Raw genomic sequence first — 18,270 nt, forward strand, 5'->3', positions numbered from 1 at the left:
GTTTTGCAAACGTGTGCAAGGATGCCCATGTTGCTGCCTTACAGATATCCAGGACTGAAACACTCTGAGCTAGTGCAGTGTTAGGAGCTTTGCCCCTTTAGAATGAGCCCTCAGGAGGCTGCTTCCTGGCCAGTGCGTAGCAGATCTTGATGCACAGAATGACCCAGTGCAAAATGGTTTACTTCTGCACTGCCCGACCCTTCTTTGCTCCTACGTACCCCACAAAGAGTTGGTCATCCTCCCGGAACTCTTTTGTGCGGTCAAGGTAGAATGCCATTGCTATTTTTGGGTCCAGACTGGAATCGTTCCTCTTCTTTAGAGGAATGCAGTGGAGCAAAGGAGGTGGGCAGGGTGGCGTTCCGACCAAGATGAAATGGGGTCACCAACTTGGGGAGAAAAGAGGCACGAGTTCTGAGAACCACATTGTCTGGGAACATAGTGAGATATGGAGGCTTGGATGAAAGAGCCTGCATCACACTCATCCTCCTGGCGGATGTTATTGCCACTAAGAATGCTGTCTTGATGGTGAGCAGCAGAAGGGGACAGTTGTCTAAGGGTTCAAAGGAAGCACACATACGAAATGCGAAAGTCCCATTGGGGCAAAACAAAGGGCGTAGGGGGAAACATATGTACAAGTCCTTTGAGGAAGGCAGAAAGATAGCCCTTGAGAGTACCCAAGGCAGAACCCTGCTGGGCAAGGGATAGTACAAAGAGAAGAATATTAGAAAGAGAAGCTGAAAGAGGATCAATAGACCTTTCTGTACAATAATATAAAAAGCGTTTCCAAAGGCAGGCGTATACCGTTTCAGTGGAGGGATGCCTGGCTGCCAAAATAACTTTACAGATTTCAGGAGGAAGGTCAAAAGACATCAACTGACGCTGCTCAATCTCCACACATGTAGATGCAGAGTTGACATGTTCGGGTGGAGAACCTTCCCCTGCTGCTGCAACAGAAGACCTTCCCAAAGGGGCAACCTGATTGAAGGATTGATGCTCATTTTTAAATGCTCGGGATACCAAACTCTCCTTGCCCAATCCGGAGCCACTAGGATTACTTGGGCCAGGTTGTTCTTGAGAACTCTGGGCAGAAGTGGTATGGGTGGAAAGGCACACAAGAGGTCTGAATTCCACTTGCAACAAAAAGTGTCGGCGAGCGACTGCCGCCTTGAAAACTCCAACACGCAATACTGCTGACATTTCATGTTCTCTGCTGAGCCGAACAGATCTAACCAAGGCTCTCCCCACTGCTGAAAGTTCTTGTGCTACGTCCGGGTGAAGATACCATTCATTATCTGCTAGGCATCAACAGCCTATTCGCAGTTCGTATGCCATGGCGTTCAGAGAACCTGCCAAGTGTTGAACCACCAGGGTTCAACACCTGGCAGGTTGCGAAATGTACCAATGGAAATTATGTGAATTTCATATACCACTAGTTTTAAACATTAGACACTTCTGTAGTTAATGACTTTGAGATTAATGCACAATGCCTTGCTTGGCTGTTTTGCGTGAAGTTAGATGCATTTAATCATTCGACACAGACATTTAGCAAGAATTATAATAAAACTGCTTTCGTATCCATTCCTAGCTATATTTAATTATAATACAATGCAGCCCCTCACTTTTCCTTATTACTGGAGAGTTGTGACATCTCTAGTCTCCTGTAATAAGGACATCCTGCAGCTGCTCAAACACAATGCCTACTACCGGGGTCAGCAGCCAGGGTGAAAGGAACGTCATTAAGCATATTTACTGCCACAGTTTTAACAAGGAAAACAAACAGTGGCTTTTCGTTCTTCTGATAAATTTCTCTAAAACGAAAAAGGGATCAGGTTTTCTTCCCTCCAAATCACTGCCACAAAGATAGAATCTCTGCATTTTTCTATACAATCTGAGCCACGGCATTTTTTTTAACATGGTTCACATTAAACTGATTCTGATAGCTTTCTGCAAAAATCACTAATTGCTTTTTAGCGTGTGTAATTTCCGAGAGTCTGTTTTTATTCTTCTCATTTTCAACATATATACGATCACGAAAGAGCAAGACACAAAGGAGCTAGGCATATTATGGGAAGAGCGATGGTGCGACCATGCAATATAAGGAATAAATTACTATCTGCTGAACATTAAGAGCATATTGTAAGTTATCTTCAACCTCGTTCTTCTTTGTGCAGCAGTGGTTACTTTATCCCATATAATTCGTTCTTTGCCTCGTTGTGTTTTTTTTTTTTCATAATGCTTAGATGTTATTACCTTCCACTAATTAGAACTGTGGTTAGCTATTTTAGATATGGTTAGAAATATTTTACTACTTCTATTCCAATTTCAAAAATGCATATCAAAAGGTAGTATAATTTGGACATGGGTGCGATTTTTCGCATTTATAAATTTTGCACTGAATAGGCACTGAGTGACAAGGGTAATATATGCATAAATGAGACAAAAGCTATGTATACTAAAACCATGAAAATCTATCGCAAAGGACACTTGATCGAATGCAGAATAAAGTCTCAAAAAGAGATGAGAAAAGTCACATCTTAATTACAAACGTGGTGCAGTGAAACTATTCAAAAGCGTAAGTATTTATGTCACAGAGACACATTATATGTTTCAGAATGATCACTGGATGTCCAAGTAAAGGTGCATTCAAAAGCTATTGTGTGGCAGTCAGCTGGGAGTTTTCAAACCGCAAACAGGAGAAGACTGGGACAGGTCAGTATTCTTACTGACACATACCAAACAAAGCTACATAAGAAATATCTTTATTAACTGCCCTGCTCTGTAAAAGTGGAGGGAATAACTTTACTACTGCTAGGAATAAACGGCTAATACACAAAACACACAAATGATAATGTTTCATATACATCTTTATATATATTTAATAATAATAATGTACATAGTTACAATGTGAATCGCAGAAAGGGTCCAATAAGGAAATAAATACTGAAATACCGTGTTATAACTGAAATGTTCTTCTCTGCGAAAGTACACACAGGTGGCAAGTTTAAGGCAACATCACTTCTCAAGTGACCGAGCCGAGTCAAATTAAATAGAAAACTGCACACTAAGTGTCTTCTTGTTAACAAAAGAACACTTTGTGCATGAACCAAACAGGGTACCACATTTGTGATATCCTTGTGTGAGCATGAAGTGCTTTATTTAACCAATGTCCGGACCCAACAGTCGACAAAATTTAACATTTTAAAAATGACAGTGCAAAAATGATAAAAAATGTAAAAATGTTCAACAAGTCAAAATATTAACCATACATGATTTTCAAAGGTTAATACATTTCAATTAGTGGAAAGAAAAATGCTTGTATTGATTCAGGTAAAAACAATCTAAATCTTTGAAGCTGTGACGTTCACATCCTGCAACTGGTCCTAATATATGTGTATATGGTTCAAAAGTTGTAAGAAGCCAAACCATTAATGGGTCATACTTGAGTACCACATCAAAGTGTTTGTATCTGAGATATGCAACCAATTTTTAGAATTATATGAGCATTAAACCAGACCCATATATGATGCTTTGATTAAAATTATGTTCATGTGCTAGCTATATGTACTACCCATCTACCTCAATATAGGAAGCTCATTGTTGAGAATAAACATTGTAGATTTATTTTATCTAATCTTAAGTGCTAAAGAAAAAGTTACATATGTAATCATCTTTCTGGTTCATATTGTATTTATCTGCAGATTCCTCACTTGTGGAACACCCCTCAGGTGCCACATCTAATCCACAAACGTGTCATAGCTTTCTTATGTCAGTAGAGAGTACTGGCTCCATCTCAGCACCAGAGTGACATAATTGGTGCCATATAGCCCCCACGTTAGTGCAACGAAGGCAGTCCCTCCTCCATTTGTTTTGTGTAAGGGAAAGAACAATTTGTGGCAGTGCAGCACAACAAATAAATTGGAACCTTTCTAGTATTATTACCATATGACCCTCTTTGAGAACAGGGAGGTAGGCAGGATCTATAAAGAGTCTCTACATAGTTGACTCGTAACTGAAAGTAATTAATTTTTTCCTTCTGATGGAAGCTTCTACATACCGATTCTTCAGCGGTTCAATGCATCCCAAAGCACGACCTCCTCCTAGGCAGAGGATGTGAAGGAGTGCTCAGATGAGGTAATCCTGGTGCACCAAACTTGCAAAATGGATATCCCTCTTCATCTCTGAATTCAAGCAAAAAATCTTGTGTGAAGGGAAGTCCTATCTCCACATGACAATCTCAGCCATGGGAACACCCCGGCAAGCCTTGAGTACTTCATGCTAGCAGTTAGCACAGTTTCCCTTTGATGGTTCATTTTTGGCAAGGGCATAGTTCATTTGTGTACACAGAATCATTCACAAAGTCCTCTTCTGGACTGTCTTGCCCTTTTAGCTGCCTGTATCTCCCAGAAAGAGCTGGTCATCAAACCTGATCTTCCTCTGGGGTCAATATAATAACTGTCTTCTCAATAGGGGTCCAGTCGGTGTAACCTACCCCCCTCCTTGCTGGTATGAGGTGAGAGGTAAAAGGTAAGAAGGGTAATGGATTGCTCCAGATAGAAAGGAGCTGCCACCTTTGGAAGGAAAGCAGCTTTAGTTCTAAGGACCAGTTTGTCTTGGTACAAGCATGTGAAAGATGGGTGAATGCTCTCTGCCTGCAACTTACTGACACACTTCTCTGAGGTAACAGCAACAATAAAAAAAAAATGTTGAAAGTCAATAAACGTAAATGTCAACTATGAAGGGGCTCAAAGGAGGCCCCCATCAAGAAAGTCAAAATAAGATTCATATCCCACTGCTGCAATACAAAGGATGTCAGTGGAAATGTGACAGTCACTTCAAGAACCATATCACAATCAGATGTGAGTGGGGGAGGATGATCTAGAAGGCAAAGGCCAATCAAAAAGGCAGTAAAGTATCCTTTGACAGTAACCCATGCATACAACTGAAAGGCTAGAGACCGCAACACAAAGGACTTCCGAAAGGCAAGCTTTTAAAGGATCTATAGTCTAAGCTACACATCATGTAACAAATCTGGTCCACCAGCCAGAGTAGAATGATCTTGTGATGGGACGAAGATCTGACAGTATAACAATGACAACCTCCAGTGGCAGCTGAAACACAGTTCTACCCCCCTCAATCTCCAGGCATGGACAAGGAGGGTCTGAAGCTTGGGGTGCATTACCTGCATTGCCGACTGGGAGAAGAGCTTCACCCTGAGTGTTAGTTAGACAAAGAAGGGGACAAAGAGTGTAGCAAATGGACTGCATTTCACACTTTTCTTACCAGTCTGGGGCAATGAGAATGACCTTGGTTGTGTTCTGGAGAACGTTCCTCAATACTTAAGGTATCAAAGGAATGGAAGGAAACTAGCACAATGTTGCTAGAATATGTTAAAGACTTCCCAAAGCCTAACCATAAAGTGATAGCAGTGTTGGGCTCTCTTGGCTAAACGCAGATTAGCAAAAGAATGAATGGATGGAGGGCCCAATCCTCTGACTGGAAGATGGTTGAAAGGTACTGAATGAAGTGGGAGAATGGCATCAGACATTACTGTTCTGTAGATTCCACAGGCTAGAACCAGAGAAATGTGTGTACCATTGAGAAATAGTTTATAGCAACCTTTTATTGTCGGGGATAATGCACAACTATACACAATACCCAACAGAATAGCCTGGAAGACCGAACAGACCTGAACACTCACAAAGATATTGATTTATGGTCTGCACTTTTACACTGGTGGGGGATACAGACATAGCTTAGATGAATATCCATATAGCATACACAATGTTAAAGTGAGACCGATATCCTATAGATATTTGAATCTAAATGAATGATGATCTTTAAGCAAAATGCATGCTAAATGTACCTTCTGCAATGATGTGTATCATGAGATCCACAACAATTTTTTATATAAGATGCTTGCTTTTTGTTGTGCCTTCTTGTTGCTGACTGAGCTAAAAAATGGTATAGAAGGAAATATGCTCCAGCTACTGGAGGGCGCAGAACTGTGGGCACTGAGCATTTTCACAATTGGTTAAAAATACTCCTCACTGGGCAACGATGGTCTGAATCACCTCTGGATGGAGATACTACCCATGTTTGGCAAGATGACTCCGCCTAAGACTGTCTGCTATGGGAGTCAGGGAGCCAGCCAGATATCTGGTGACCAACCAGACACCACACTGATGCCCTCAAGCCCAGAACCCATCAGTTTCAGACAGATCAGATGAGAACCAGTTCCACCCTGTTTGTTGACATACCAAACAGCAGTTGTATTGTTTGTCAAGATCTGGAAAGATAATGAGCGCCCCACCTCGGAGTGGATGCATCTGTTACCAATGTAGTCATTTCTGGAGGACGACAAAAGGGCAAACCCTTGTGACAGGTGCATCTACACTGACCCCTAGCCCAGGTCCACTACAGGGCCCTAGGAGCCAATGGTGGTTTCTGACAGACATCCCTCGTGCTTGATCCACTGCCAATAAAGGCACTACTGAAGAGCCCCTATGTGCCAGCATGCGTAAATGATCAGGAGAACATAAAAAGCCTACAGGTCTATGAGACAAAGAACTGTTAGGGTTGGAACTCCCTGTAAAAGCATCAGAATCAATGTTTCAGATTCTCTTGGGGGAAGGAAAGGTTTTAAAAGATGTTGTGTCTAATACTCCTCCTATGAACAAGAGGTACTGAGAGGGCTCTAAAAGAAACGGGGAAACTCAAGTCAAAGAGCAGGAAAGATCTTGACTACATGCGATCTGCTGTGAGCTGGACTTGATCAGACAGTTGTCTGAGAATTTGAAGGTCCCCAAACCATCTCAAATGTGCTGCAATCTTTGCCCTCACCTTGTTGAAGTCTACACTTTTTCTTTGGAGGACTGCCCTGGTCCTTGGGTGGTATGTGGGAGGAGGTGGCAATGAAAGTGGCACCAGTGATGGTGTCAGTATTGGCATTAGGGTAGACATCAGCAACTGTGGCAAGACAGGCATCAGCAAAAGTGTCATTGGTGAAGGACCTGGTGTTAGAATGGAACCGGTCGGAGGCATGCCCAGAGAGGGAACCTTGGGATTGAACGCTGCTGAGGTTAGACTCACATGTACCAACCCATTCGGAGTCCTAAATGGAACTATGGGACCCAGAGACTTGCCAAAGGTAACAACAGCATGCCTGAACAACACCATCATGACCCTCTGGAAATAGGCCACTTGGCTACAAGTACTGGAAATGCCAGAGCTGCTGGAATCAGCACATTAGAGGTGGGGCAGGCCAAGTACAGGAACCATGCTGGCTGGCTACAGAGGAACAGGCTTCTTGGCACAGTGATGTCCATGAGCTGCGACTTCAAAGAGAACTCTGGGGAGGGCAGGCAGAGGTGCGACCAGGCATCTCACCACTCGACTTTGAGCACATCACAGTGAGTTGTCATTGTGTTTCTTCTTGTGTTTTCTCTTGTCTTTCAGATTTCGATCAAGGACAGGAATGCGACTTTGAGGAAAACCTAGATTTCGAAAGCCATCAGCCTCAAGCACAATAGTAGGTACCAGCATATGTAATAACAAGTTTGGTCCTGCAGTCTTTTGATGACTTTGGAGTGCATGAAGCCACATTGTTGTACAACTTCAAGTCATGCTTCAACTCCAGACAACAGAGACAGACCTCACAGTGGTCTGAAATAGACTTTTGTTCATTGCAAGTGCCTGAGTTCTTTCATGGTGACAACTGTATGCATTCCAATGAAGAACTGAGAGAAGCTTTTGTAAAAACAAAGGAAAACATGACAAGCCACAGACCGCAACTCCAGACGTGCATTGAAGGGTGTATAAAAAAAGAAAAGGAACGGATGTCAGTGCGCTTTGGTGGGCACTATGCGATTCAATCGACCTCACTTTGGCATTACATGGAGATGGAGCCATGGACTCCAAATGGCGCAGAAGAGCAATAAAACATTTCGGAATCCAGACACCCAGCAATATTCAACAGGAAAGATCCAAAAATTATCAATGACAATTTAAAGTAATATCTTGCACTTTTCAAAGGATATGAAAATGTTTCATGCCACTTTATCAAATCTAAACTTCTTTGAAAACAGTAGTTTGTCAAATAATTCTCATATCATTGAGTAGTTATTTGGGTTAGGACTCTAACATGAACATATTTTTCACAAAAACTGAATTTTCTGATTTAATATTGAACAATATTAATGCTCAAAGTGATCATAAAAACAAATCTTTTCGTTCACACATAATGACAGTCTCAATTACCCTGTAAACAAAATAAACTTTCTTCACATGACAACGCTATTTTGCACAAAGATAACTTCTCAAGTGTGGGAATACCTTTTCAGGTAATATATTTACTTTTATATTTAATAGTTCTTTAAGACAACCCAATTACAAGCTGGGTTGTGCTGCAATTTCAGATAAATTTTGATGAAGGTCCAAAGAATGCGATTTCGAAAAAGCAACACTGGTCGTCATTGACACCGATCAACTACTACATTGTTCTGGGTTTCAAAAGCACAGTCAAGTAATTAAGTGGACACTTATGTTAAACACCTGACTTTTGGGTCACAGGGAGCCAGAGAGATTGGAACAGAAACAGAGAACAATGCATATAGAATACTGAGATGCAGTTAAAGGTGATCATAGAAGTGGTGTGCAAGTGTAATTCACAGTAATGTATTACTGGATCTGCAATAAAGATTTCAAGATTCTAATCTGACAGAGTGCAGCAGCTATGCTCAGCCTGCCTACAGAAATTGTATGCCCCATTTCTCTCATTGCAAATGATGTGGTACTGCACAATTAATTTGAACTGTTAAGCCAGACCCAAAGCTATAAAAAAAATGCAACATTTTATAACACTGTACAGACACTAGCAACAGCGAAGGCACAATTAAGCTAAAGATCAAGAAAGGTAGCAAAAATGTGCCACAAGTTTTTGTACATTTCCTTCCACTTTTGAGCAATTTCATTGACAGAATATATTTACAAATCTTTCTCATTACTTCATTGGTTGCTTTATCACTTTACAGTTTGTACATAAGCTCCACAAGCAGTCTTGCATTATTGTTTTCTGTTTTAAACATTACTTTAACAAGTGAAGTAATGGCATGTAACTAAAATATAAACTTCTTAATGGTAGATGAAAATTTGATTCTCTTTGGTAAACTGGAGCTGATCAGATTGAGTATTTAAAATCCTCTATAGCTAAGAATATTTTACAGAGTACTTTATAAATGTAAAATATTAAATTAATAAAATGGAAAACACTATGAAAACATGCCTAGGACAGGCAGCGGTTTCTTAAAAAAATCACATCAATGTTCATTGAAATATATCTTATATAGCATACAAAAATCTGAAATTGTGTACACATGAAAAATACACAGATATATGAACAGGACTCTGGAATCATTTACATGTTTTTGTGAAATCATATAATGATTTTTACATGATTTTAAGAAGTAAAATATTATTGTACACTTGATTAAGAGTAACCCATCATCTGATGTACCCACATTCTCAAACTGTGATTTGAGAACACCAGGATATATGAATATAACAAGATGCACGAACAAAACTGTGTGGTCTATAATTATATATTTTACATGAGGCATACAGTACCACAAATCCAGGATAGCTAATATGGATATCACTGAAAGGAGACTCGGTTACTGAAGTGAAATATGTCATTACAACACAACTTCAAGAAAATGATATACAACTAAAGGTGTTAACCATCAGGCTGGTTGGTTACACCAGTGATGTTACTAAATGAAAGCAATACTGTCATGTTTTATCAACATATTAAAATTAAAAACCATGAAAAGCATATAAGTGCGATAAAACCAACATAATTTAGTTCCTATTTGAAGCAATGTATTATGAGAAATTCCATCAGCATTAGGTTATGTGCAAATGAGTATTACAACATTGTAAAGTAGAATTATATAACCAGCTCCTTAGGAAAACCTTGTAGAAAAATGTTTTCTTCTTCTCACTGCGCTTTCATTTCTTCATTCGCTGTTAGACATGACTTGCCAAACTATTAGGTGACTTCTTTCGGCTTTGGCCGCTGAAGGTTCAAGATTAAGTGCTTCGCCAAATAGTTCAGACTCCCCACATTCATCACCTAGGTGACAAAACATTTTAGCTGTTATACAGAAGTAACATATTATGTATCAGTTCATTAAAATTAAGCCTCCTGCTTTACAAACATTTAAACACCACTATAAAAAGGTAAAGGAAATACATTACAAAAACAAAACTGAGTGCGAGATGTATTACCTTTTGTTTTGCCACTCTAAAATTGCAAGTCGTAAAACAAAATTTACAACATTGTTAAGTATATTTTGGGCAATTCCAAATGGAATAGCAAATGACCTGCCTCATCAATATTCATGAGGTAGGTTGCAATTTGCGACCCAATTGGGAATGACCACACTCACAGGGATGTTGGCCTGCTAGGGACAGCAGATCACCATGTCTGCGACTGCCTTTTTAAATAAACCATTTTTAGGTTGAGCGTTAGCGTTTGGCCTGCTGTATACTAAAGTATACAATAGAGTGAGTTCCAGTGTTTTGATTTGTTAGTGGCAGTGTCCTTCAAAAATTCTTGCTGGCTAGTGGTCAGTTCTGCGTCTTTGTCCCGCCTTTTTTCACTTTGGGAGCAGTACAAAGCACTGTGTAATTACGCTATGTCCTGTTTATCTATTCAAGGGACTTTTTTTTTTTTTTTAGCTTTTGCCTGTTTCACCTCAACAGTGTGGGTGCTTGTTCAGTCCCTCCTCCCCACCAGCTCCCTCTGTAAACATAAACCAACAGCAGAGGGGGGCTTTTCCAGGGCCAGCTCGCCCTCGCTCTCTTCCTTTTGTTATGTCTGTGTGGCAATAAATGTCCAGTCAGTAATTTACAACGCTATGAGCTATAACTCGAGCAAACATGAGACTATTGCATTCCAAATGCTTGTTTTCCTTGCACGCATGTGAAATCCGAGCAGCAGTTCCTGGAGTCAGTGAGGCCTAGTAGCACACTTACATGAAGCAGGTCAGTTGCCAGCAGTGTGTCTGGGTTGCTGGGGGCCAGGGTGGGTAGATCGGGGGCAGAGGGAAAGGGGAGGTGGTGCACGTAGACAACCGAGGATGACGAGGGTGAGTGAGGCAGAAAGAGACTCTGGGCTTTGAAAAGCCACAGCAAGGCCTTGCTGCTCGAGTGAGGAATCTCTGGCAGAAAGAGGCCTTGGTTCCGAGGGAAGCCTTCTTCGGTGATCTCCTGCAAGCTGGTGCCTCACAGAGGGCATGGCGGTATTATTTCAGGGAACAGTGTGCTTAAAAGCAGCTCACGTTATTTTGGCATCCTTTTATTTTACAAAACTATCCATTATTAAGTGCTGTCATCCACGACAAATGCAATTCCCCTGAGGTGCAGTGTGGTCACAGGCGTAGCCAAACGGCCGTGTTGTAGCCACCCAGTGCAGTAAATAGGTCTGCGTGTTTTTTTTCCTTCCCCTTCATATTTCCCTATTATATTAACAAGGCCCCATACGTGGCATTAACATAGGTGTTTTTGTTCGCATGGATCGGTCCTGAGGATATATTATTTTTGCAATACCACTTCCAAAATTGAAAAGCACGCACTAGCTAATCTGCATTTTCACTAAAAGATACCAGGGTCGCCTGGTGGTCACGTAACCACCCCAAACTTACACCTCCTCGTTGTCCCGAGTGATAGCCCAGATCTGCCAACCCTCTCATGGTGCTGTCAGTTGACAAAAGACAACTGAACAAGTTATTTTACCCTGTGCTGGTTCAGTGCCCTGAACTAGACAAATTCTAGGAGAATACACCTTTGGGTGCATCGTATTCACAGACGCAGTGTGGCTCCTTTTCAAGCCAGTGCTGTATATCTGGGCTAGTTCGGTTTTTTTCTTCCTCCGTTTTTCCCATATTTCTTTTGCTCGCAGTAAATGTTTGAGGCAGAAAAATAAGTCCCGGCCCCCCCATAATAAGTGAGGGTGTCCCGCACCGGAAACAACAAGCACAAATTAAGTCCTGATACAGTCTGCTGTACTTTTCTCTTGACAATAGTTTATGGTCTGTTTATAAATAGTTTTAGTCTTGCTACGTCGCGCCCTTATGTTTCTTTCTTAATAGAAGGCATTGTCAGCTGTGTTTTTTCTTTCCATTGCATGTGTGCCCATGCCAGGGGAGAGGTGGTGTGTTTAGCAAGTAGGCCCTGGAAGAGAGAGTGATGCAGGGAGCTGCTAGGGAGTAGGCAAGAGTAGCGTCCATGGGGTTAAACGGAGACTGGGAGAGCATAACGACAGACCGCAGCAGTAGTATTTTTCAATAAACATTCAATAAAGCTGTTTTATAAGGGTCTTCCAAGCATGGAGGCATATTCTGCCATTTATGTACATTTGTGTAAATAGAGACAGTAAACTTACTCCGCACACTTCAAGCACAGTACTCATTAACTTAGTTAAAGGTATCAGTTTACTAGAATACATTGGAGCCTGCCTCTATTTCCCTTATTACTGGCGACTGGTGACATAGCTGCTCATCTGTAGTAAGTTATTACAGTTGAGTTCTGATGTCACAATGCCTGCTCCAGAGCCAGCTGCCAGGGTGAAAGGCAGGTCACCGAGCAGAAACAGGAAAAAAAGAAACAGTAATCAACATAAATGAGATATTTATCGCAGCTTATTTACATTTTTTTACTACGAATTTGCAAGGTAGATAGGATCTCTTCATGCCTCCACACAATCAAAGCCACAGAATGTTTTTAACCTGGCTTACATTAAACTAATTCTCATACATTTCTTGCAAACTTACTAACTGCTTTTTGATGGGTTTAATTTGACAGTGCATATTGTGCTTTTACGCTCTGTCCTCTATTGTCATCTCTCTGTGGACTTTTAACCACACCCATGTCACGCCTGCCACTTTCATTGGTTTGTGGGCTTGCCTTTTAAAATTAGCACCAACTACTGAAAACATACGAGGCTCGATGTTTTCCGTCTGGTTTCTGGACTACTTTTTTTCTTTATTTTGCAGCGCGATCTCGCTGGGCAGGAGTCCAGCGCTTTGCATGACATCGATCCTGTTACATAGGTATTTTTACTTTTGCCTGTTACCTGGACAATTGCACTTTTGGCGGTTACATGGACAATTGCACTTTTGGCGGTTACATGGACAATTGCACTTTTGGCGGTTACATGGACAAATTCACTTTTGGCGGTTACATGGACAAATGCACTTTTGGCGGTTACATGGACAATTGCACTTTTGCCGATAGGTTTCTCTGCAAGCAACTTCTATTTCCCTTTGTGTGTCTGGGTTGCACTGATGGCAGCCGTCGGCTCGCTTACATGAAACTTTTACTTTCTGGTTTATATGGCAAGAAAAGTCTGGTTAGTTATATGAAACTGTTTTACTTTTCATTTTCAATTTAAGTGGCAAAAAAAGTCCAGTTAGGAGTTTACAATGCTAATAGCTCTAACTCAAGCAAACGCGAGAACAATTGCATTGCAAATGCTTGTTTTTAAATACAGCCCGTTTTCCTTTAAGGAAAACGGGCTGCATTTTAAAAAAATGCATTTAAAAAAAAACAATTAAAAGCTTTCTTTTAATTTTTTTCAGAGTAGGCAGTGGTCTGTGGGACATGCCCATTTTAAATGCCAAATCGCAAAACCCAAACTGCGATTAGGAAACAAGTTACCGAATCGCAATTTGGGCTTTGTACATCACAAAAAATAAAAAATTAATTCTAGTCGCAAACGGGCTGATTCTGCAACTAGAAGAATGTTTTGTACATGTGGCCCTAGGATTATTATTTCTTACACAGCCCATGCAAATTATGTTCTCTAAAATAGTGAGAATGTGACTTAAGTGAATTATTATATAAATACTCAAACAAGTACAACTCTGCTTCAGCAGAAGTAAAATCATTTCTAAATTGTGTTTACTTTTACTCATAAAAGAAGATAATGTTATTTGTAACTGCTGCTTCTAGATTTTAGGCATTGTCGATCTCCAAACTAGGAGCTGTCCCTATGGTGTTCACTGCTGTCTTGTGACAAGACAAGAAAATGCTTTTCACTGGCAGTATAGCCATGTGAGAAGTTTAATAATAGCCATTCTCAAAGCCCTCAGAATAATTTTTGTTCCTGTGCCATTACAGAAAGAGACCAAACATAATAAAATCAGCATAGCCCAAAATGATAGGAAAGGGGAGGTTAGTTTTCTTGGGTGGAGGGGTAACTGTACAGGCGGTGGATGCACCCCAAATAGATTTGGAAACATTTGGCCAGTGTAGGAAAGTGCCCTTTACACATATATACATACACATACATACACACATACACACACACACACACACACACACACACACACACACACATCCCCCCATCCCCCTTACCCCCAATTTGACTGAGTGTGTGCTGGAACACTGCTAACCAGGCCCCAGCACCTGTCTTTTTTCGTTAAACAGTACCATTGCTTCCACAATTTGCACACCCCTTGCACACAGCTAAGTCCCTGTGACCAGGGAGGGCCCTAAGTTCTGCAGCATGTATTAAGCTACCCTAAGGGACCCCTCAATAAACACATGCACACCACCATTGCAGATTTTATGTGTTGGTGGGGCTAAAAGCGTAAAGTCGACATGGAATCCCTCCCTGGGTGCCATGCCTACAAAACCACTGCCTGTGGCACAGGTAAGTCACCCCTCTAGCAGGCCTTGCAGCCCTAATGCAGGGTGAGGGCATAGCTGAATGAATAATATGCCCCTACGGTGTCTAAGGCCATTCTTAGACGTTGTAAGTGCAGTATAGCCATACTGAATACATGGGCTGGGAGTTTGCCATAACAAACTCCACAGTTCCATGATGGCTTCACTGAAGCCTGGGAAAATTGGTATCAAACCTCTCAGCTCAATAAACCCACACTGATGATAGTGGTGGATTTATTTTAAAATGCACCCAAGGGCATCTCAGAGATGCCCCCTGAAATTCACCCAACTCTCCAGTGTGCGGCTGACCAGTCTATGCCAGCCTGCCACCACCAGATACGTTTCTAACCCCATGGGGTGACAGCCTTTATGCTCTCAGGGGTCAGGGTTAAAGCCTGCAGGAACATCAACACTTGGCGGTGAGCCTCAAAGGCTCCTTCTTTTTGTTCTGCTACTTCAGGACACTCCAGCTAGTGGAAATGCCACCTCCCGGACCAGGCACCACTGTTTGGTGGCAGGTCCGGCAGGAAAATTAGTGTCCACCCCAGCTGTGATCACCCCTAGGGTGCTCAGAGTTGAGGTGAACCCCTCATGGTAGAATCCTCCATCTTGTTTTGGAGGGAAATAGCCAATAGGGTTAGATATGTGCCTCCCTTACCAAGGCGAGTGGGCACAGGAAGGGCATGGCCACACCCAGGATCAGTACCCACTGGCTACTGCCCTCTGACCCCTGTAACACCCCATAATTTAGTATTTAGGGGCACCCCTGAACCTTGCTTTTCAGATTCCTGGTTACCTAAAGAAGAAAAAGGACTTAAGAGCTGCACCAGCAGAGAAGACTCCAGACGACAACTGACTTGGCCCCAGCCCTACCGGCCTGACTGCAGCTTCAAGACTCCGGCCACAAAAAGACGACTCATCCTGCAGGACCAGCGACCTCTATAAACTCCGAGAGAACTACCTGCCTACCCTAAGGACCAAGAATTCCCGAGGACAGCAGCCCTGTCCACAAGGAAACCTCCAACAAGCCCACCTGACCAGAGAGAGTCCCCAGGTTATTCCGACCTTGAGTCTACCCTGGGTTGACCCCTACTGGCACCATGATGACGCCTGCAGCCTACATCCAGAGGACTCCCCTGACTGCAACCAAATCCGAGGAAGATACCAGACTCCTAAAAGTACCCCGGCACCCGCAGCCCCCAGGCCTTGGGGAACCCAGACGATGGTCTGTCAACGTCAAGAGGAGCCTCAACTTACCTGTCCAGTCGTTGGTCGTCTTCAGCCAACCCAAAGGACCAAGCCTGCAACCTCTTTGTGAACCCGGAGTTCCTCACTGAAATGCATTGGGTGCCCAACGTTGGTTTGCACCCTGCACCCGGCCTCCCCTGTGCCGCTGAGGGTGTGTGTTTGGTGCTTACCTATGCTGCCCCCCCTACCCTGGCCCGGTGCTGATCTAAACATCCCAGGGCTCGTGTCCTGAGACCGCGGATACTTACCTGAAAACCATTCACTTCCGAGTGCCCCTAGTCTCCACAGTATTCCAACGAGCGCCCGACACCAACTTTGACCTCTGCACTCAGCGGCCCTGTATTGCTGGTGGTGCACACTCGGTGTCTTCCTAAACTTTGCCCTGTGGACACCTTAAACCCCGAAGACTGGGACCATAAGTCTAGTACTTACCTGTAAAGTGTGTATGTACTCCTCCACCCTCTCCCCCCCACCCACCCCCGCCCCCGGGACTGCATTGCCTTCAATAAAAATTGTGCTGGGTCCCCTTTTGATATTGAAAAGTATTACTTACATGAAAATTGTTTTATCTGTGAATTACAAACAAAGTGCATTTTGCATTTGATACTTGAAAGTGGCACATTCTTTGAAACTGTACTTACCTGCAACAAAGATCCTTTTGGTTCTAGAAATAAAGTAACAAAGTATATTTTTTGATACATAAAACATTGGACTGGAGTTAGTCACTGAGTGTGTGCCTCATTTCTTTACTGTGTGTGTACAACAAATCCTTAGTACTACCCTCTTATAAGCCTAACTACTTGACCACACTACCACAGAAGAGAGCATTAGTATTATCGACTTTAGCCTCTGTAAAGCCTCTGGGGATCCAGTGGACTCTGTGCACTCTATACTTACTTTGATATAGTGTAGAGTCAGCTTCCTACAGCAAGAACAAAACATCATTACAAGAAATAGAATTATGTATCTTGTCCTATGTAACTAAGTGAACTGCAGTAAATATTGTTAACGTTACTTACCATCAGTAGCAATTTTGCTGGTAGCTACATAATTTCCTCACTTCATAAATACACATTTTAGGCCTCACAACCGTACAGAACATTCTTCAACTCCACATCCGGACATGTCGTCACTCAAGCACATTAGAGGCCAACTAGAGTGATGGCCCTAATTTCTCATATTCTTGCAATGCCCATTAATAAAATGTGAAGAGGAACAGAGAGTGCCACTAGGGACACAAACAACTGATACCATGTTTGCATACCATGTGATCTTTTTAATTATAGCACTAGCTCTTCAGGGATGAGGGTAAGAAGTAAGGAATCTGCAATAAATTACGTATCCACCAATAATACTGTAGCCAAAAAAAGTAACTTTTTCTTCTGAATGGTACATCGTTATGCAGATCACCAGCCACATGAATGAGTCCCAAAGCAGTATCTCCCTTGGAGGTGAAATGGAATAGTGCAAGTTAACCAAGAAAACCATGTACTACAACTCAGGCTGCGTACCCACCACTGTGTGCCCAAATCATGAGGCAATAGTGCTTGGCAAAAGTATGCAAGGATCTGGCAGATGTCAGCAACCAAGATACTCAGCAAAAAAAATATTTTTGCTTATTTAGTCTTTTTATTCTTTCACGCTGCAATTTTGAGTGTGCTGGAAGAAAGTCTGATGGTGAACTTACTAACTGTTCTAAGTGGTCGGCTAACTGTGTTACCAATTCTGTTCCCTTCTAAAGTGCAGTTCAAGTGGGCACTTGGTGGATTAAAGATAGTGCTACTGAATGATGAGGCCGTGTACACATCAGCCATAGCTATAATTATGTCAGAAGAGGAAAATATAGAAGATGTCATCACAACTCTAGATGATGGTCCAAAGCTTCCTCAGTGAAAACGTCTTGAAGGTCTGCAATTTGTTTCAGGAAGAGTGTTAGTCAAATATTAGAACACATTCACAGGCTTCATTACTGTGCTCGAGTTCTTCTGTCGTAGATTGGGAGCATGTGAGATATAAGTATTTGTAAAACCTTGAACTTGTGGGATTTTTGGAAGCAGTGTGAGATACCATGGTGAAAATAAAGTCCGCTATGCAACATGGTTAAAAAAAAAAAAAAAAAAAAAAAACAAGCAGATGTATTACTTTTTGTATTCACCAATATGCTCAAAAGTACTCCAGGAATTCTGTAACATACATAGTTTTTTAGGAACCCCATTGGGTAGCAATGTACTGTCCCTTCACGGTGTGCCAATACATACTTTGTAGTCACAGAGAAAACATATTTCCCAAAGGAGA

General features: G+C 42.0%; 1 protein-coding gene across 2 annotated transcripts in view; it reads right to left on the reverse strand.

Annotated features, from left to right (window-relative positions):
- Positions 1 to 2,846: 2,846 nt before the first annotated feature.
- SPAG9 (sperm associated antigen 9) overlaps positions 2,847 to 18,270 on the reverse strand; it is a 1,094,694-nt gene continuing 1,079,270 nt past the window's right edge. For both annotated transcript variants that reach the window (XM_069200034.1, XM_069200033.1), the window contains exon 30: positions 2,847 to 10,129. In XM_069200034.1, coding sequence (XP_069056135.1) covers positions 10,014 to 10,129 — 116 coding nt within the window. In that variant the 3' untranslated portion in view covers positions 2,847 to 10,013. The remainder of the gene's footprint in view (positions 10,130 to 18,270) is intronic.

This window comes from Pleurodeles waltl, chromosome 7, assembly GCF_031143425.1.
Source record: "Pleurodeles waltl isolate 20211129_DDA chromosome 7, aPleWal1.hap1.20221129, whole genome shotgun sequence".
NCBI classification, from domain to species: Eukaryota; Metazoa; Chordata; class Amphibia; order Caudata; family Salamandridae; genus Pleurodeles; species Pleurodeles waltl.